Source organism: Cucurbita pepo, chromosome LG15 (genome assembly GCF_002806865.2).
Source record: "Cucurbita pepo subsp. pepo cultivar mu-cu-16 chromosome LG15, ASM280686v2, whole genome shotgun sequence".
Lineage (NCBI taxonomy): Eukaryota > Viridiplantae > Streptophyta > Magnoliopsida > Cucurbitales > Cucurbitaceae > Cucurbita > Cucurbita pepo.
The window spans coordinates 105,337-125,307 of NC_036652.1; the positions used below are offsets into that span (position 1 = coordinate 105,337).

At 36.6% G+C, this 19,971-nt stretch overlaps 4 protein-coding genes and 1 non-coding gene across 7 annotated transcripts in view; 2 read left to right on the forward strand and 3 right to left on the reverse strand.

Annotated features, from left to right (window-relative positions):
* Positions 1-78: 78 nt before the first annotated feature.
* Positions 79-4,185, reverse strand: LOC111811615 (protein LONGIFOLIA 1). The gene is made up of 4 exons (XM_023698548.1): positions 3,875-4,185; positions 2,309-3,784; positions 2,014-2,203; positions 79-1,073 (listed from the first exon to the last, which is right to left on the reverse strand). The coding sequence occupies exons 1-4, from the start codon at positions 4,019-4,021 to the stop codon at positions 505-507; spliced, it is 2,382 nt and encodes a 793-aa protein (XP_023554316.1). The 5' UTR covers positions 4,022-4,185; the 3' UTR covers positions 79-504.
* A 2,336-nt stretch (positions 4,186-6,521) lies between these two features.
* Positions 6,522-6,621, reverse strand: LOC111776525. The gene has a single exon (XR_002812261.1). It is a non-coding gene; the product is annotated as a U6 spliceosomal RNA (small nuclear RNA).
* Positions 6,622-10,310: 3,689 nt separating this feature from the next.
* On the reverse strand, positions 10,311-13,077 carry LOC111811176 (guanine nucleotide-binding protein subunit gamma 2-like). 2 transcript variants are annotated; one of them, XM_023697924.1, is made up of 4 exons: positions 12,751-13,077; positions 11,026-11,078; positions 10,861-10,905; positions 10,311-10,780 (listed from the first exon to the last, which is right to left on the reverse strand). In XM_023697924.1, exons 1-4 carry the CDS (start codon positions 12,871-12,873, stop codon positions 10,696-10,698), a joined length of 306 nt encoding a protein of 101 aa, XP_023553692.1. In that variant the 5' UTR covers positions 12,874-13,077; the 3' UTR covers positions 10,311-10,695. The 2 variants fall into 2 exon arrangements, with proteins under 2 accessions (XP_023553692.1, XP_023553693.1); XM_023697925.1 differs by lacking the exons at positions 10,311-10,780; positions 10,861-10,905; positions 11,026-11,078 and adding an exon at positions 12,014-12,638 and having other exon boundaries at positions 12,751-13,066.
* A 1,186-nt stretch (positions 13,078-14,263) lies between these two features.
* On the forward strand, positions 14,264-18,065 carry LOC111811588 (2-methyl-6-phytyl-1,4-hydroquinone methyltransferase, chloroplastic-like). Its single transcript, XM_023698513.1, has 3 exons — positions 14,264-15,138; positions 16,015-16,321; positions 17,693-18,065. Exons 1-3 carry the CDS (start codon positions 14,594-14,596, stop codon positions 17,846-17,848), a joined length of 1,008 nt encoding a protein of 335 aa, XP_023554281.1. The 5' UTR covers positions 14,264-14,593; the 3' UTR covers positions 17,849-18,065.
* A 1,412-nt stretch (positions 18,066-19,477) lies between these two features.
* The window catches only part of LOC111811335 (calmodulin-like), a 2,739-nt gene continuing 2,245 nt past the window's right edge, over positions 19,478-19,971 (forward strand). The window contains exons 1-2 of one of the 2 annotated variants that reach the window (XM_023698124.1): positions 19,478-19,507; positions 19,825-19,916. In XM_023698124.1, the coding sequence (XP_023553892.1) occupies positions 19,838-19,916 (79 nt within the window). In that variant the 5' untranslated portion in view covers positions 19,478-19,507; positions 19,825-19,837. The other variant, XM_023698123.1, reaches the window with a different exon arrangement.

The following is a 19,971-nucleotide window of genomic DNA, read 5'->3' on the forward strand; positions in this document are numbered from 1 at the left end:
TGGGATATCATCACAATGTCTTAACTAGTTGAACTGTACCGTAATGGTCTAGATTTAGAAAGACTGAACTGGTCGAGAGAGATTAACCGCACCACATACATTTTCTATTTCTAACCTTCAAACCGAAACCTAAATGATTTAAGTTGTAGAAATTAGAGAGAGAAAGCACATGAATTCCCCTGCTTTTCAGGTCACTTTTACCTTTCTCATGAGGAATTTTTAATTATCAAACACTTTTCCTTTCTTTTTCTCACATGAAATCAACACTACAGAGCAACCTCCTACCCACCCCCTCCTCCTCCTCACTTCACTATTTTATGAGTAAATGCATGTTTTATACATACAGATCAATTTTTCATTCTTTTTTTCCTTAAGAAAAAGGGTTATTCTTAGATTTTTCCTGTTCTTTCTCTCCCCCATGACAAACAGATGATTAACATTAGCATTTGTCTAAAAATAATTAGCTGAAAGGATAGGGAACTTTGCCTTTTTAGCCTTTGCCTTTCAGAACACCAGCTTCCTTCGAGGCATGTTCATCCCATTATTGGCAGCGAGATCTCGGATGGTTTCCCCTATCAAGTCTTTGAATATTAGCCTCTCCATGTCTAAAACAGCTTGGGATGTTTCAACAGCCGAGTCCCTCCATCCACTACCACCATCCCTTGTTAGGTCCTTCTTTAGGACACTGCAGATCACCTCAAACAAGTCCTCTGATGCTTCTTCGTCTTCCCGGTCCCTCATTCGCTGAAATTCGAAACAAATCTCCTGCACTGAAGTCGACTCCGCCATGGATTTCCATGGTGGCAATTGCCTGTTTCGATCGAGAATTTCATTTATTGTGTCGAAAATTAGCCTCCTTTGAAGGCTTGACACCTTGGAGACATCCTTCCCTTTTAGGTACTGTTGCTCCTCTAACAATAGGAAAATATCGGAGTCGTCATCTTGCAAGCAACGTGAGGCTCGGAGAACATCCATAACGTAAACCAAATCACAGTCGTTGGATCCATCGACCAAACTCGATTCCACAGATGAGATAGCTTGAAACCACGCATCTTCCACATCAACTACTGGGTCTGATAACACAATATCAACAAGAACAAGAAACAATCAATGAACAGTAACATGCAAACATAGTCATTCTAAGTAGACCCTCAAAAGTAGCTTCATTAGAACCTACAACAGTACAAGTGGATGGCCCTTGACCCACTAAAAGAATGGATAAAGAAGAAGCACAAAAGAAAAATCCATCCCAGTTAATAAATGACCACTTCCAGGACTTAACAGGCCGGTCCCAATTTACTCCACTCACCCTCTTAATCCAACTGGCAGTTTGCTGCTGATAGACATCGTTCACATAAATTTCCATAGCTCCATGCGCTAGACAATTAAAGTCAGTGTACCATAAACCTAGGTACTTTTCCCACATGATCGATACCCATCACCAACAAAAGATGGCAACCAACGAGGGCTGTTCGGGACTAACTCGGTTTCTAACGACTTTTCAAGCGCTTAAAGGCATTTTCTTTGCATAAACCCTAAATCTTTATAAATGGAAGTTGATTGGATGGGCCTCCTCCATGAGAAAATTGAATTATGGTTGGTTCAATCCAACTACCAATCAAATCCATCCAGCTGAGATGAAAATTTCAAAGCTGGACACACCCTACTAACATGGGTCCTGCGTGAAAATCACTGATGTGGCGTGCATTTACCAAATCATCTGACTACTTTGGATTTGGGTCATCGAAGAGGACCCCCAAAAACAAAAACCCAGTGGCTGGCGAAGCCACAGGTCACCCAAGTACTCAAATACTTTAACTAAATATGGTAAAATAAGTGCCAACAAAGTCAAAAAGAAAAATCTAGCGAATGAAAATCTAATCTGCGTACAAGAAGAAGGAACCCAAAAATCGACCTGGGTGGTTTTTCTTTAAGAAAGAAAGAAAGAAAGAAAGAACAAAAGGGAAAGAAAAAAAAAAAGTTAAATGAAGCATTGGGTTTGTTTTTCCTTACCTTTGAAATCTATTTGCCGTTTTAGTACAGGCGATGGCGACGACTCCTCCTTGTAAAAAGACGAGTCAAGTACCGAGACAGGACTCGGTTGCAACTCAGTCGCTGTGATTTCTGCTATGCTGTGAAGAAGCTTATCGCACCTCTCCAACAGACTACGACCCTCCTTGTACTCCTCGATCTTGTTGGACCTCTGATGAAGAAATAAATTATAAATAATTGCTTTTGATTTTAAAATTGGATTAAGAAATTCTGTGAAGTGACTGATCGCCCACTATGGTGGTCGGTGATTACGTACCTCCGTGTCCGTTTGTGATGAGTTGCTAATGCTGCTTTCTGAGAATGTGGACGATTCGTCCTCTGCTTGAGATACGTAAATCTTCCGTTCTTTTGGATGATGAACAGAAGCCGTTGGTTTCCTGTTTCTTGGCGATCGGTTTGTGATTTGGGGATCTGATCCGACTTTTGATGAATTTGTCTTCGATGGTTGAACCGGAGAAGCCCTTCTCTGATCTACAGGATCGCTAACTCTTCTCTGCGTTTCTACGAACAGTCCTCTTCTACTCGGACTTTTCACGTTACTGACGCATCTAGTTGTTGGAGAGCTCGAGAATCTACCTCTGTTTTGGTTTCGTATATTTCGATCAAACTCCAAACGATCGCGCCTCGAGGTCACAGCCGGCATTGTTTCGCCCGTAACATTACCATTCCGGCGGTTTACTTGTCTTGATCTGTAACTCGAAGGTGGCGAATCGTTGCCGATTCTTCCCAAACGATTGACCGAAGTTGGTGATCTAGCGGGCTTCATCACCACAATCGGAGATTCGTTTTGTGAAGAAGTGCGATCATAGACAAAGTTCCTCTGGCTTGGAGGCTTCTTTGAATGAAGAAGTCCCTTGAGTTGAAGTGCTTCGAGGATTTGTTTCAAGGTTTCCAAATCTTTTGAAGGTTCATCAATTCCTCTCATCCTCAACCTCTTCTCTATCTCTCCGTAGATTGACGCAGACTGCTTCGTCTCAGGAAAAATGTCTGCGGAATCGAAGAAAATCTTGCGCGGTCCCAATCCTCTGTGAGACCTAACAGGCTCAGTCTTAGTACTTCTAGCTGCAAAGTCGTTTCTGTCTAGCACTTTGGAATTTGAGCTGTGGTCCATGTTTGCAGCATTCATCATCAGTACACTGCTTCCATTATTATCCTGCAAGCTCGGATGTTGAGATTGTTTAAGTCTGAAATTGTTGCCGTCGACGAAGCGGTTCTGGTAGAAATCTTTACAAACTCTTGACTCGGAAGCCGATCTTCGAAGCTCCGCTTTCCTGATCGGTTCAGGTTCCGAGTTAGGCAATGGTTCAAGCCCCATTAATCTAGCAATAACACTCGGAGACCGACGCTGTTCATCACCTTCTTCGGTTGAGGTTTCACTGCGATTTGTAGACAGAATAGAAGCGTTGGTTCGGATCTCCCTCGGATAAATGCTGCCTTTCCCGTCAACAATGGCTCTGCTATCCAACGAAAGCCGTGGAGCTTCTCGCGAAAACTTCCATAAAGACCGATTCCCTTCCTTATATTCAAAAATCGGAAGCGGACGGGGCTGTTTGGGCTTGCTTTCCACAGGAGTGGCTGGTTCCGTCCCCGGAGATCGAAGCTCCGTCGTCGGAGCAAAATGCATCACTCGGTCCGGAGAAGACGCCGTTCTAGTTTGCAGTGGTTTTTCCAATTCCGCCGATACCTCCAGCGAGGAAACCACATTCTCCGGCGGTGGCGTTGAGTTCCCAACCTGCAGTTTCAGAGAATCCTAATTTAATCGACACAGTATTGGAAGCCATATACAGAAAACAAAATACAAAAGATAACCACAGAAAATTACCGACGGAGGGAGGCGTTTAGTCGAGTAGAGGCGTTTTCCGGCCAAAATCTGATGACGATCGAAGATATGAAGGAATCCAGCCATGCAACCCATTTGTTTCTCAATCTGCTTCTCCAGATTCTGATCTTGCAACATTCCCGTCGTCATTTCTTGACAAAAGAATAAAAAACAACAAAGAAAAGGAGGTCGGATGTCTGTATGATTATCCTATCTCTCCACTGAAACGGCCATTCCCATTTCTTCTTCCTCTGTGACTGTCGCTTTATCTACGTCTCTCCCGCTTCTCTGGTCTGCCAAAGTGGGAGTGCGAGAGATTTATTAACGCTTTAAAACGGAAGGCCAGTAACAACTGAAATTACCAGATTACCCTTAATTTCCTTCGAAATCCCAAACGTGCCCCCGGAAAGTAGTCCACAAACCCTGCCCGGGATTCTAACTAGTTGGACGGATAACTGGAGGAGCCGGTAAACCTCCGTGGGTGATGCGCTCTACGTGTCAGAAATTCCACTTCCTAGAATTTCGCGTTTTCCAACGACGACCGGCTTTGACCGTTTATATATTTTCCGTCATTTATTTAATTAAATTAAAAATATGATCCCGGCCGTTGATTCTCCCACTGCCGCTACCGACCAGTTACAGTCCCGCTCAACTAAATATTCCCAATATGCACACATTAATTTACCATTTTTAATTAATAATGAAATTTAAGATACTATAAAATATTTAATTATTAATGTATTACGTTGGTTCATTTTTTTAAGTTTTCCCCCTAATAAATTTTCTTATTTTTAGATATTAAATCAATTTATTAATCATATGGTTTACAGATGAACAAAGAACTATATGCCCTCTACCGTTCGTCGGTAGGAATAAGTGGGAGTGAGACCCGAAACAGGGAAGGAATTGATGCAAAAGCGGTGTAGCGTTGAACCGCTGCTTGCTTGCATAATGAGTGAGCTGAGAAAGGGGAAGAGCTAAATAGACTCTTTTCGTCCCCGCCTGCCTGAGGACTTGTGTGTATGTTTTGGAATAGGGATGTTCGCCTTTTGTAACAAGTAAACCGTTGATACGGACTAATAGATGTTCATACTCTTACCCGGAAGTCAGATATCCCCTTTGTTGCCTTGAAATTGATGAAAACAGATGAGAACATAAAAGACTGATATCACTCCATTAAATTCATTTTTTAATTGTAATTTAGCGGGAAAAAAATACATAAATTTTATAAATAAAAAAAAAATCTTAAATTCTCAATAAATTTTTAAAATTTAATTTTTTTTTACAAAAATTATATAAATTAATATTTAAATAATAAAACTTTAAAATTTTAATTTTATATTTAATTAAAAAATTAACTTTTGATTTTAAGTATAATATTATATAAAAAAAATTATTTTATAAAAAATGGGGAAAATTATATTTATGTTATTTAAGTTTATAGTTATATGAATATTTGAACATCAATCATATATAATATAAATAATAAACATATGTTTATTATTATTATTTTGTAGAATGCATGAAATGATATTTGACGTCATATGAAATTATTAATATGATTTGGGATTTAAATTATTTTTTAAAATATAAAAGAAAAAAAAAACGTTTATCAAAATTAGAAGAAAAAAAAGGAACACGTGTCAATATCTTAAGAGTTTGGATTTTGTCGGATTAATTGGAGAATTGAACGGCGGTGATATGCGGACGTATGTTAAATAGTGGTGCTCATGAGTAGACAAACTTTCTCTTCTTAACTTAGTTCCCATATAATTAGTTCGATCTCAAAGGCCGTGAACCGCTTGATGCGCTGCACTTCCATTTCAGGATGTTCTCTCTTCCCGCCACGTGGCAATTGACTCGTCCTCTGCCTCTCTCTGAACCGTCCAATACCAACGCATAGTCCACCGATTCATTTCTTTTTATTTTTATTTTTCTTTTTAACTCTAAATTTTGTATTTATTAAATTACTCCATTCATATATTATCAAAAAAATCTTGAATAAATCCTAAAAATAATATAAAATATACAAAATATACTGTTAACTAATTTACTAATTTTTTAAAATAAGGAATTTTTTTAATTAATTACTGTTATATAAAATATATTTTATAATTAAGTTTATATGTCAAATTTATTTTTTCAGAAAAATAAAAAATAAAAACTAAAACATTAATCTTTAGAAAAATATATTCATTACTATTTTTGTTTGTATTTAAACAAAGTAGAAAAGCTTTAATTTTTAATTTTATGTTCATTTTGATCCAATCTAATATATGTTTTAAACTCGTAGAGCTCTTGAAAGCGTGCGTAATAACTTACCGATGGAGCACTCTTTTGCACAAAAAATAAACGATGTTAAGCAAACTTTTAAAGCTATGAGATGTAAAAATGCATTGGTCGGACAACGCTCAGCCCAAAAAGAAAACATTGTACAAACAGTAGTGGTTAAAGTGGAAACAAAAATCAGGTAGAATAATTACATATATTTTCTTTAATAATTTATGAAAATGATAATATTTGAAATGAATAATTATTTCAAATTATAACCCGTACCATTTGTAATAGCTCAATTCTACTGTCAATAGAAAATGGTCATTTTTCCTCAAAATTTTTAAAACTATTCAACTGATGTAAGATCTTACCATTTAAAATTTTGACAATTTTTTCGATTTGTGCATGTCATCTTTATGCAATGAACATGTTAATCGTCTCTGTGTCGTTTTAATTTAATCAAATGTCTCGGAGACTAATAAATTGAAAATTCTTGAAAATTAAGGACTAAATTTATAATTTAAGTTAAATAGAGGGGTAGTATAGTGTAAATAAATATAATTTATAATTTTGAAGATAAAAACAAAAAGTTTAAAGATAAAGCAAAGTATATATATATATATGAGATCCCTTTTTGAAAAAGTTGTTATAATAATTATTAATTTATATGTTTTGTTGTTTTTCATTTTAACCCCCACATGCATTTCAGATCTGCAAACCCCACTTTATTTAACCCTCTCTTTTTTTTTTCTTTATTTTAATTCCAAATATTATCTGTCTTACATTTAGCTTTATAATTTAAACAAATTCAAAAAACAAGGGGCCCACAAGTGTTGCTGGATATGCCACGTCAGCTTGAAACCACTCCCATCCATCCCATGTTCTCTTAACTGACCCCTCCCCCCCTCGTCTGCTGCACACACATTCCTTCATAATCTCCTCTGCCCCATTGCCCACTCACTCATTTTCCACATTCTTTTTCTTTTTTCTTTTTTTTCTTTTTCTTATATATATATATATATATATATATATAATTAATTAATATATTTCCCCTCCCCATATGCTTACCAAATTATTTAATTCATGAAATTAGGGGATTGGGTGAATTAGATTTTTTGGAATTCTAAATCAATCATGAAAGGGTTGTGTATATTATAATTATTTTATTAATTTATTTGTTAATTAAAAAAAATATGATTCTGATTCCTTTTTATAGGGCTTAGTAAGTAAGGAGTAGGTTTGGCTATTTTCCCCATCCTACCCCTATGTTTATGTATATATTTTGTAAATGATTAACAAAAAACAAATCCTATTTAGCCTCTAATTATTCCTTAAAAATGGTAATTATTATTCCTTGGAAAATAAAGAAAAAAAAATATAAAAAAAAGGTAGGAATTTAGATTGAAATAGGAGGGGGTGTAGTGTAGGGTGATGTCAGGGAAGGGAAGGAAGTATTTAAGGAATAAAATCTGAAAATAAAATAAAATAAAGTCAAAATATCAGTAATTTTGAAACCCCCCACATGAAATCTTATCTTTTATTATTTATTTATTTATTTATAAAATTAAAATTAAAAAAGAAAAAAGAAAAATAGAAAAAGATTTCATGTGCCTCCAAGCTGCTGCTTGCCTTGCATCATCATGCCTGTGTTTTGCTGCTGTCCATTACGCCTTTCTCCATCACTTCTCCCTTCTTTCAACTTTTACTATGTTAGCTCTTTTTTTTTTTTTTTTTTTTTTTTTTTTTTTTTTTTTTTTNCGTTATAATGGTTGGTGGGTTGCTCGATTTAGAAGTTGTGGACATTGGTTTTAGGGTTTGTAAACATCGACACTATGACGATGATATCTACAACATATCAATAACGTCTTCCTAGTGCAAATAACCCTGTCAACTAAACCCTATAGAGATTAAACACATATCTCGAGCTAAAGTGGCAACAAACAAGTTCATTGTAACAGTTCAAGTCTAACGCTAGCATATATTGTCCGTTTTAACTTTTTACATATCGCCCTCAGCTTCACGATTTTAAAACACGTCTACTGGGGAGAAGATATAACTCTACTTTGACCAGTGTCTTGCACCGTTAACCCATAAGGAAAATTCTAAAAGGACAATATTTGCTAGCGGTGAGCTTGGATTGTTACACTCATTTTGCATGATTTTAGGCATCATATATGCAAAGACGTAAAACCTATGAGACAAGCAAACACCTGTAGAGAGTGTATGACATACTAGATTTACGAGTTTATGTGAGATCTATAAAAGGCTTGAGTGTCCTATGAAAAATCTAAACCCTTGAAGAACTTGAGCCATTCATTTGTTGTGGGTCTTGATGTGTCATATTTGTGTGTGACTATATACATAAATTTATCACTACAAGTATAACTTAACGATAATTAACATAAAGTAAAAATTTAGAAATTTAATGGCAAATCATAAACACCATGCATAGAATAAGGATTAAAAAGCATGGACACCACACATGTGGTTAAGTCGTTATCTTTCTTTTACTATCATATTCTTAACAAGTAAGCAACACTATATTACTTTCTATGAATAACTCTCCTTTAATGTGTTAAGTTTTATTGATCCAATCATAGAGTTCTTCAATTCATGTAAATAATAAATGTTTTAAGTAAATAATTTATAATTTTTTTAAAAAAATGGGGGGCAAATATGGGAATAAAGAAAGTGTAGTTGGGAGTTGGGAATTGGTAAATAGAAATAGAGAAGGGTGCAATCTCCAAAAACATTGATGAACTGAAGCTGACTCCCAACTTAAATTATTGAATTGCATATACACAGAGAGAGATGCTTAACGGTCACTTTTTCTGCCCTCCTCAGGTACCATTTTTTGATACCCTTTTCTTTTTCATTATTCTTTTATATATATATATATATATATATATATATATTCGATCCAAGTACGACACTGTCGCAGTATTTTAAATAACTATATTTTCTTTAACACTCTAATAGATTTTTACTCCTAAAGTTTTATGGATAAAAGAATTGGAAAGTTTGGAAAGACTAATGGAAAAGGGGTGGAGACATGATGGAGAAGGGAAATGTTGGTGTTGAAACTTGAAATGGAGGGGGGAAGACGAGATTTTGTAGTTCCAAAAATGGTGAAGAGATTTGACTGAGTGTCTCTGAATCCCATCTCTGTAAAAATGGAATTTAGGGACTCACCTCCTCCTCGACTGAAGAGAACCAAAGCCACAAGCCATGGCCTCGTGTCCACAATTCCATCCATTTAACTACTCTATTAATATATATATATATTCCTCCTCTATTCGAAATATACCTTTCTGGGTGTATTACGATCAGCTTAAATGGTATCTTATGAATCTCTATCGATCTTATTTTTGTGGTGCATCTTGTAAGCACATTTGAATATGTATAGGCAATCACTCGGATGTTCTCCTAACCCAACTCGAAAACAGATTGGAAGGAATCGCAACATGGAAAATGTACACATTTGGTTGCAAGGTTCATTTTGAGTTGTGGGTTATAGGAGGATTTATCTAATCAAAGGGTGAGATACAAGGGTCCTAGTACTAATCAGGTGTGAAGAACCACAGGGTGAATGCAATGAGCAGAAATCTCACTCACTCACTGACCTAAATGACAAACAAACACTCGAACATGAGAGAAATGGATCATCTAAGGAATGAACTAACACACTAATATTTATTAATTAAAAGAAAAGAGAATAGCCAAATGAAGTTTTTCTGTTAAATTAAAAGTTTAGTTTTTCAGTTTTTCAATTTTGTATTTTGTATCTCATGGATATAAATGTAAAAATAAGAATCATTAAAATCTAAATAAAGGGACTGACTTAAGAATATCTTACAACCTTGGGGAATAAACTTAAAAATAATATATAAAAAAAACATATCAACGTAATGGTTAGAAAGAATATAAAAAATGATATAACAAAATACATTAAATACTCTGATTCATACCTACACGTAATAAAAAAAAGATAATGATTTTGATTAAATTGTCAGGTTTGGCGTGTAATTTATCCCACTTATTTTAATACCCTAAAAGGTAAAAGAAGGTTTCATTCGGCTGGTAGCCGATAGGGCAGCCCAATTATACAATTACCTACATTTCAATAATTCTCCTCTCCCCTTCTATTCTCTTATTTTCTGTTTTCTATTAAATATTTAATTCATTCATACCTCTGTAACTGTATCCATACTAAAAAAGAAAAGAAGACGCATCTAGTTATGGGACAAATCATAGTTGTTATCAAAACGAAGGCCCAAATGAAGCAAGCCGACCCCACTTATAATGGGACTGGGCTGGGATTGTCCTTAGCCCATTGGGCGGATTAGCAAGAAGAGAACTTTACAGATATCAGCGAGCTGCAGGGGTTGGTCTTTCCAACAAGCCAATCTATAAGTTCTGTCCCAAGCAGAGTGGAAAATTAATACCCTAATAGAACTGATCAATTATCACCAAACTAAACTATCCTTTGTTATGGTGTCCATATATCTCAGACATCTTCCAAGTTTAAAGAGAACACAAGTGTGAGTTGTCTAGAGAATCCTGCAGCTACACTCTGGTTTGCTTGGGGATCCTTCAAACCAGCGATCCCATAGGGGATTTACAACACCATTCAGGCTGTACACAAATTAAGCTGATAAAAAAGTGGATCCAGAATCCAGATGGGATGAGGAGGGAGAGTGTTGTGTAGAACTTACACTGGCAAAAGTGGGTCTGATTTGGTTTCGACACCGGGAAGCAAGCTGAGAGCATGAAGAAAGATGATTTTTAAACTTGGATTCAACTTCTTTTGGAACGCCGAGATGAAAATTTACCTTCTCAACTCATAAGGGAAAAAGAATAAGAAGGATTACTCGACTTACTCCTTGCATATAGATGAGATGTTTCCCATTTTCTCAACTTCATCCAACTCTTCCTGGACGGGGTTACAGAAAGAAGAAAGCATTTATAATTCAGTGATCATCTCAATACTGAAAGGGCAAATATCAAAGCAAAGGAGAGGAATCATGGCTTGTTCCCAGCATCTTGTTTAGTTAATCAAATTGATGATACAAAGGTCTAATATATGGCACGAAGGGACACATAAAAACTGTGAAAAGACTGTAAATTCTAGAGCTTCTCCAAATATAATAAGTGGCAACCTTAGCTCCAAGAACTGTAGGTATGCAAAAAGTATACAGCTACCTCAAATAGGCAGTTTCGTTCACAATCTGTGAGATCTCACATCGGTTGAAGAGGGGAACGAAGTATACCTTATAAGGGTGTGGAAATCTCTTTCCAGTGGACGCGTTTTAAAACTTCGAGGGGAAGCCCAAAGAGGACAATATGTGCTAGCGGTGGGCTTGGACTGTTCCAAATGGTATCAGAGTTAGACACCGAGCGGTGTGCCAGTGAGGATGCTGGCCCCAAGGGGGGTGGATTGTGAGATCCCACATAGGTTGGAGAGGTGAAATAAGTATTCGTTATAAGGGTGTGGAAACCTCTCCCTATTGGATGTGTTTTAAAACCTTGAGGTAAAGCCCAAAAGGGAAAACTCAAAGAGTACAATATTTGTTAGTGGTGGGCTTGAGTTGTTACACAATCAATGACTATACAAGCACGTAAAGAAGATTTCAAAACCTTGAGGAAAAGCCCAAAAGGAAAAAATCCAAAGAGAACAATGTCTCTTAGCGGTGAGCTTGAGCTGTTATGCAATCAGAAGCACATAAAGAAGATTTCTAACGGTCTTTGTCCATCCCGGTAAATATATGGAAATCAAAGTCAAGAGTACCCTTCTGATGAAGCAATTAGCACATCTTAGATCCACAGATAACAGATTGTACATGGTAATACTAGAAGGAAAACGTGAAATGACGAGAAACAAGAGTAACTTCGTATAAGAAACTCCCATGTTTTGTAACTTAACTCGAAAACAAACTCAACCATCACTATAACAAGAAAGTTAGATGCTCACAACAATGTGACATGGATAGCTATACTTATTTCATTCCCATGGTCCCGATGATATTGATGATTCCACTGTCTCCTTTGATTTCTCCCATGAAGTTTTCTTATAGTAGACAACAAAAGATCCTAGTTCAGTTGAAGCACTAATTGGAGAGCTGAACTCTGCTTACATATTCTCTCGTGAAACATCGTCCAATACAATTTTCAACAGTTTGATCTCAAGCAAGACTACTCCAAATTCATCACATATCACATTGAAGTGCTAACTTAGATTCAAATGTTCCAGTCAAGAATCAAGGTCGTGCGATACTTTGTAGTTGGAACACAGTTTATAATCCGAAGGGAAATCACAATATAGCTTACTAGTGAACAATTTATCGCACGACCTTGTTCAACATTTCGAAACTTCTAAACAGAATATCCATAGCTTCAGTTTGTGAGCATCTAAGGGATAGCAAACAAGCCTAGTTTCTCTTCTGTCCCGCCTTACTCTTTTTACTATTATTGTATCATTTCCTATAAAACGAGCCTTCATTCGAAGATCAACAACAGGAAAATGATTGAACTATCGAAGAAATTAGAGAAATGCTCAAAACAAACAGGAAACAAGTGAAATTCAGAGGAAAGAGGTGAACAAAAACCTGCAAGTATTTGAGTTCTTGTTCAAGACGCTTGAGCTCCGCGAGAATGCGATGCTTTCCTCCGACGGTTCCGACTCCAACTGTAGCCTCGGGAACGAGCTGTTCATCCATAGACGACGCCATTACCGTAAACCAAAACGGAGCTTCGCAATCCACAGTCTACACTCACTGTTTCTCTAGTTCCATAGAGGAAGCAAAACTGAATTGAAGAGATCATAAACCTACAAAAATCTCATTCCACAAGAAACAAAGGGAGATCCAAAAGATTGATGAGCTAATGAGCAAATAAATCGAGATTTTGCTGTTCTTCTGTTTCTGGTTTCCGTTTTAAGTTTATTACATTTCCCACGCATCAAACAATTTTTGTATTATTTTATTTATTCATCTATTTTTTTTTTTTATCCGAAAAGTATTATAAATTTGAAATAAAATTCTGGCAAAAATTGTAGACGGAGAGCTAAAAGGGAAATGAGCACAGGTATAGAAGCAATTTAATAATGATAATAAAAATAAATTCCTTTTGTTAATAATTTATTGAAAAATATTAAAAAATTTTGATTTAAAATATAAAGTTAGTTATCAAACATATTTTTATTATAGCCGTAATTAGTTATATTTTTCTCTTCGGTATATTTTGTTGAGGATTGTTGAGAGTGGGCCCCACTTCAGATAGATTAAGGAATGATCATGAGTTTATAAGTAAATGAATACATTTTCATTGGTACTAGGTATTATGGGGAAGCCCAAAGCAAAACCATGAGAGTTTCCACTCAAAGTGGACGATTTCATACCATTGTGAAGATCCGTGATTCCTAACATGGTATCTGAGCCATGCCCTAAACTTAGCCATGACAATAAAATCCTCAAATATCGAACAAAGGGTGTACTTTGTTCGAGAGTCATGCCCTAAACTTAACTGTGACAATAGAATCTTCAAATATCGAACAAATGGTGTACTTTGTTCGAGAGCCATGCTCTAAACTTAGCCATCACAATAGAATCTTCAAATATCGAACAAAGGGTATACTTTGTTCGAGAGTCATGCCCTAAACCTAGCAATGACAATAGAATGCTCAAATTCCGAACAAAGGGTGTACTTTGTTCGAGAGCCATGCCCTAAACTTAGCCTTGACAATAGAATCCTCAAATATCGAATAAAGGGTGTACTTTGTTCGAGAGTCATGCCCTAAACTTAGCCATGACAATAGAATCCTCAAATATCGAGCAAATGGTGTACTTTGTTCGAGAAAAGGAGTGAGTTACACATTAGCTAATTTAGGGAAGGATCATAACTTTGTTCGAGGGCTCAGGGCTCCAGAGTATTCGAAGACCCTGACACCTGACACCTAAATTTGTATGGTATGATAAAAATTCATAAATGGTTTTTAAAATTTAAATTATATATATTGTTCGAAATGGACAAATTTGCAGTTTAGCACTTATATCTTTGAAGACTAAAGAACCGAGTCGTTTTGTAAATAGAAAACTGTGTAAAAGAGGGAATCTGCGCCACACAATTGATCGGCTCACGAGTGGCATTCGTGTTAACTCTTTCCATTCCACACATTCCATCCTCTCTCAACTGTCCGCCTCACTCTGCCCGCTGTTCATGCCGTAGCCGTAACCTCCACGTTCCCATTGGCCGCACCATTGACATTATCGACCCTCTCAGCTCAACCTTCTGCCTGCGCCAACACTACCAAATCACTTCCACTCACTTTCAGATCACTACGGATAAACTAGTCGATTTTGATCGTTGGGTTTCTTCATAATTTCTGAACTTATCCACTCTTTTCGTCAATTTCACTATCTCTGCCTTGTGGTTTGTTTTTCCCTTTAAATCATGGCTTCCGCAATGCTCAATGGAGCTGAATGCCTCAAGATCACCAGGGAATTGGGTTTTTCGGCTTCCAATCTCCACGGCAGGAATTTCCCCAAATTAGGTTTAGTTTCCAGTTTTCGGTGTTCCAAGGCCGTGTCCATGGCGCCTAAGTGCAGTGTTTCCGCTTCGCGGCCGGCTTCTCAGCCTAGGTTTATTCAACACAAGAAAGAGGCATTCTGGTTTTATAGGTTCCTCTCGATTGTGTACGACCACGTCATAAACCCTGGGCATTGGACTGAGGACATGAGGGATGAAGCTCTTGAGCCGGCGGATCTCAGCGACAGAAATATGATTGTGGTGGATGTTGGTGGTGGCACTGGATTCACCACTTTAGGGATAGTGAAGCATGTGGATGCCAAAAATGTAACCATTCTGGATCAGTCGCCTCATCAGCTTGCCAAGGCTAAGCAGAAAGAGGCCTTGAAAGACTGCAAAATTATTGAAGGGGATGCTGAGGATCTTCCATTTCCTACTGATTATGCTGATAGATATGTGTCTGCTGGAAGGTGTGCTGCTCAAACTCTTCTCTAGCTTTTTTTGTGCATGTTCTTTGGTAATGTATATTTATTTATGTTGATTTACTAGTTTGAACTGAAGCATGGGGGGATCCATTTAAGTGAGAAATTTGTGAATCACTCTGAAACAAGATCAAATTTGGAATATATTTATCTATAATCTTGCATTGCCCATATTAAGAGAGGCTAGAAATCACGACTCTCCATAATAGTATGATATTGTACTCTTTGAGCATAAGCTCTCATGGCTTTACTTTTGGTTTCCCCAAAACTCCTCATGGAGATGTATTCCTTACTTACAAACCCATGATCAACCCCTTAATTAGTCGATGTGGGACACCCCTTCCGACAATCCTCCCCTCGAACAAAGTTTACCATAGAGCCTCCTCTGAGGCTTATGGAGCCCCTTGATTAGCCTCCCCTTAATCAAGGCTCAACTCCTTTTCTCTGGAGCCCTCGAACAGAGTACACCCTTTCTTCGATATTTGTTCACCCTTTGTTCGACACTTAAGGATTCTATTGACAAGGCTAAGTTAAGGACATGACTTTGATACCATGTTAGAAATCACAACTCTCCACAATGGTATGATATTGTCCACTTTGAGCATAAGCTCTTATAGCTTTACTTTTGGTTTCCCCAAAAGGCCTCATACCAATGGAGATGTGTTCCTTACTTATAAACCCATGATCAACCCCTTAATTAATCGACGTGGGACACCCCTCCCAACACAAGATTTAAAATTTGGGTCATTCTCACTCATCTTTTCAACGCTAATTTAGCTAGAGGAATCTGCAATTGTGAGAGAACAAGAGAGGGAGATATGTTTATTGGTATCTCTGATCTTGTTTTGTGATTTCTCTGCTCAGTATTGAATATTGGCCAGACCCACAGCGTGGCATCAAGGAAGCATATAGGGTCCTTAAGCTTGGAGGAAAAGCATGCTTGATTGGTCCAGTGTACCCAACCTTTTGGTTATCTCGTTTCTTTGCAGATGTGTGGATGCTTTTCCCAAAGGAAGAGGAGTATATTCAGTGGTTCAAAAATGCTGGATTTACTGACGTCCAATTGAAAAGGATTGGTCCAAAATGGTATCGAGGAGTTCGTCGCCACGGTCTAATAATGGGATGTTCTGTGACTGGTGTGAAACCATCCTCTGGCGATTCTCCTTTGCAGGTAATTTTTTTTTCACCATTTTTGACCTATGTTGTGTTAGGAATTACGACTCTCCACGATGGTATGATATTGTCCACTTTAAACATAAACTCTCATGGTTTTGCTTTTGATTTTCTCAAAAGGCCTCATACTAATGTAGATGTTTTTCTTATAAATCCATGATCAACCTCTTAATTAGCCGATGTGGGACTCCTCTTCCAACAATCCTCAATAATCCTCCCCTCGAACAAAGTACACCATAGAGCCTCCCCTTAATTGAGGCTCGACTTCTTCTCTAGAACCCTCAAACAAAGTATACCATTTGTTCGATACTTGAGTCACTTTTGACTACACTTTCGAGGGTCTCAACTTATTTGTTCAACATCTGAGGATTCCTTTGATATGGCTAAGTTAAGGGCATGACTCTGATACCATGTTAGGAATCACGAACCTCCACAATAGTATGATATTGTCCACCTTAAGCCTAAACTCTCATGACTTTACTTTTGGTTTTCCCAAAAAAACCTCGTACCAATGGAGATGTATTTCTTACTAATAAACTGTAACGACCCATATGATTGGATTTAGGGGTGGTCCCGCCCAAAGAGGACAATATCTGCTAGCGGTGGATCTGGGTCGTTACAAATGGTATCATGGTATAGAGCCAGACACTGGACGATGTGTCAGCCTTCTCGCTGTTCCCCGAAGGGGGGTAGACACGAGGCGGTGTGCCAGTAAGGACGCTGGGCCCAAAGGGGGTGGATTTGGGGGCAGTCCCACATCGATTGGAGGAAGGAAAGAGTGCCAGCGAAGACGCTAGGCCCCGAAGGAGGGTGGATTGTGATGACCCATATTGGTTGGGGAGGAGAACAAACCACCATTTATAAGGGTGTGGAAACCTTCCCCTAGCAGACGCGTTTTAAAGCCTTGAGGGGAAGCCTGAAAGGGAAAGTCCAAAGAGGACAATATCTGCTAGCGGAGGATCTGGGTCGTTACATAAACCCACTATTAATCTCTTAATTAACCGATGTGAGACTTCTCTTCCAACCCTCCTCAATAATTAGAACATTGTTGATGCTGCTTTCTTGGGGTTCTTTTGTATCTTTGCTAAGATGCATCTGCAAAAACAACCAGAACAATGATGAATTATCGTATGGGTTCGGTTCTTGGAAATGAAGACTTCGAATATGAACACTCAGTCCGACCCACTAACAATTCCGAATGGCTGAACACGTGCAAAAACCAAGTACATGATTATCATGCAGAATCAGTTCTTTGAAAATCATGACATGGAACATGTACACTCAGTGTAGGTAGCCACAAACAATTATGAACACGATGATCATCTGCAGTGTGAAATTTGTAACTATCTCATAATGTATTTCTTTGCAGCTTGGGCCGAAGCAAGAGGACGTGTCAAAACCCGTAAATCCATTCGTGTTCCTGGGTCGCTTCCTTCTGGGAGCCATGGCAGCTACATACTATGTGCTGGTTCCCATATACATGTGGATCAAAGATCAGATTGTTCCAAAAGGTCAACCAATCTGAGCTGGGAAGAAGGATTCAAAGCTGATATCCATTCTACTCTTGCAGGTGCAATTTTAGTGTTCTTGTTGTAACACTCTTTGTTTCTTGCTGCTTGTTTTTTCTACCTTGATAACGAATTGAATACCCATCAGAAATGTGTATGATTCGGATTCAAACTTTTCTTGGAATCAGAGAACTTCCATAGGACCAATCCCTTCAAATTAAAGCCCTTTATGTCATGTTATGGTCAGAGTGACTTGAGGATCAGGCTTAAAATATTGATGGACAAACTTATAAAAATTTGAATTAATAATTAAGTTATGTTTAGTATAAGGACTAGATTTTTGTTAATTTTTACGTGTATTTGTGAGAGGTATCGATTAATTCTTAATATTGGCGTCGCTTTTGGAGCTGCAATCTTGTTTAGGAGTGTCAAGACATATACGGACTCCGAAGAACAATATGATATAAATTCAAGCTATCCCTTTCGAGTCGTGTCGAGCAAGGTAAGGAGGACGTCATTTATGGTTTCGGTTGAAATATGGACTTATAGTCTCTATATATTCATGCCCACCCTTTCACCTTCCTATATTTGGGTTTTTTTTTTTTTTTTTTTTTTTTTNTATTGTCATGAGTAAGCCTGGACCACTCATTATACTTTCAAATTATTCAACTAAATAAAACTTTTTAATTTTTTTTTAATTTTTTAATCTATTTTACTTTATTATTCTAATATTAATAGGTTTCTTTAACTTTCATTTTTAAAAAAATATTAACATGCTATGAGTTATTAATATAAAATTGTAAATTTAGAGACCATCTTTAATAATTTTAAAAAGGATTATTTTTGTCAATATTAATGGTAAATATCAGAAATACCCTTCTTCTTTTTAGCCCTCCCTTGCCAGCATGGCCATCGAAGAGGTCATGATTCAGTGCAATTAGTTCTCTGTCACTTTCATTATTACTATCTTTTTCTAATTATTTTCCTTTTTTTTTTCTTTGAAATTAAAAAAAAAAAAAAACAAATAATTCAATTAATTAAATTATTATTATTTACGAAAAAAATAGAAAATTATGATTAATTTTTCCATTTTTATGAATCATATATGAGCTTTATTTATTTTTAAAAATTTGGTTGAAAATAAAGCTCATTAATAATCTTATAGATGAAATTTCATGACTAGTTGCCAAAAGTCAACATATAATTTAATTTTAATATTTATTTTTTATTTTTATAATTATTGACTATTAATTTTCAACGACTAAACATTAATTAGTGGTAGAAATGATATCTATATTAACAAACTAATCTAGATTCAAATTACATACTAATTTTTAAAAAATATAAAATACACGATTAAACCAGTTGGTACCATTCCAATATATATATATACACCGAACAATTTATCTATATTTTATAAATCATTTATTTATTTTTTCGTTAGATTTTTAAATAATTCATTAATTTTTTTATTCCTCAATTCTCTAACATTTCACCTATCTCTCCACTGTTTAAATAAATAAATAAATAAATAAAATTAAATATTTTTAATATTTTCAAATATAAATATAAAAAAATTTCAGCCGTTGATTCGAGATAAGTTTAATAAAATCCGATCGGAATTTATTTAAATAAAATTTCATCAACTTTCCCGGAGCGTTTTATTAAATTAATAGGTCCGATTTGGTTGACCCCAAGAAACTGGGTGTGAAACCCGCCATTATCTCAATCGCACGCGCTTGATTTTGTTTCTCATCTAGAAATTTTCTTGTTCAAAGAGGAGAAAATGTTTCTGGGAAGATGACGATTTTCTTTGAGCGCGTTTGACTATTTCAATTTTTCCATTGAACAATCAACATTATTGTTCTCTTTTTTTCAGCTCACCTACTGATTGCAACATGTATATAAGAATATAAACGTTTGAATCGCATTTCACCACAAACTCCTTCGTTTTCTCCTTTCTCGTGTTCATTCTGTCAATTTTTGATTACAGCGACCGAGCTTTTATGGCTGCTGAAGCTCTTACAGAAGATCAGATCGCTGATTTTCGTGAAGCCTTCTGTTTAATCGACAAGGATGCTGATGGTGAGTTCATCTTTCTCCCCCTTTTCTTTTTGCCCACAACCTGTTTGATATTTTG

Excerpts from the sequence above, each read along its gene's own strand:
- LOC111811615 (XM_023698548.1), bottom strand. The coding sequence starts at position 4,021 with ATGACGACGGGAATGTTGCAAGATCAGAATCTGGAGAAGCAGATTGAG. Across the intron at positions 2,204-2,308 it reads CATCACAAACGGACACGGAG|AGGTCCAACAAGATCGAGGA; the intron begins GTACGTAATCAC and ends TTTCTTCATCAG. Across the intron at positions 1,074-2,013 it reads ACGGCAAATAGATTTCAAAG|ACCCAGTAGTTGATGTGGAA; the intron begins GTAAGGAAAAAC and ends TTGTGTTATCAG.
- LOC111811176 (XM_023697924.1), bottom strand. The coding sequence starts at position 12,873 with ATGGCGTCGTCTATGGATGAACAGCTCGTTCCCGAGGCTACAGTTGGA. Across the intron at positions 11,079-12,750 it reads AAGAACTCAAATACTTGCAG|GAAGAGTTGGATGAAGTTGA; the intron begins GTTTTTGTTCAC and ends AACCCCGTCCAG. Across the intron at positions 10,781-10,860 it reads TCAGACCCACTTTTGCCAGT|CCTGAATGGTGTTGTAAATC; the intron begins GTAAGTTCTACA and ends ATTTGTGTACAG.
- LOC111811588 (XM_023698513.1), top strand. The coding sequence starts at position 14,594 with ATGGCTTCCGCAATGCTCAATGGAGCTGAATGCCTCAAGATCACCAGG. Across the intron at positions 15,139-16,014 it reads AGATATGTGTCTGCTGGAAG|TATTGAATATTGGCCAGACC; the intron begins GTGTGCTGCTCA and ends TTCTCTGCTCAG. Across the intron at positions 16,322-17,692 it reads CTGGCGATTCTCCTTTGCAG|CTTGGGCCGAAGCAAGAGGA; the intron begins GTAATTTTTTTT and ends ATTTCTTTGCAG.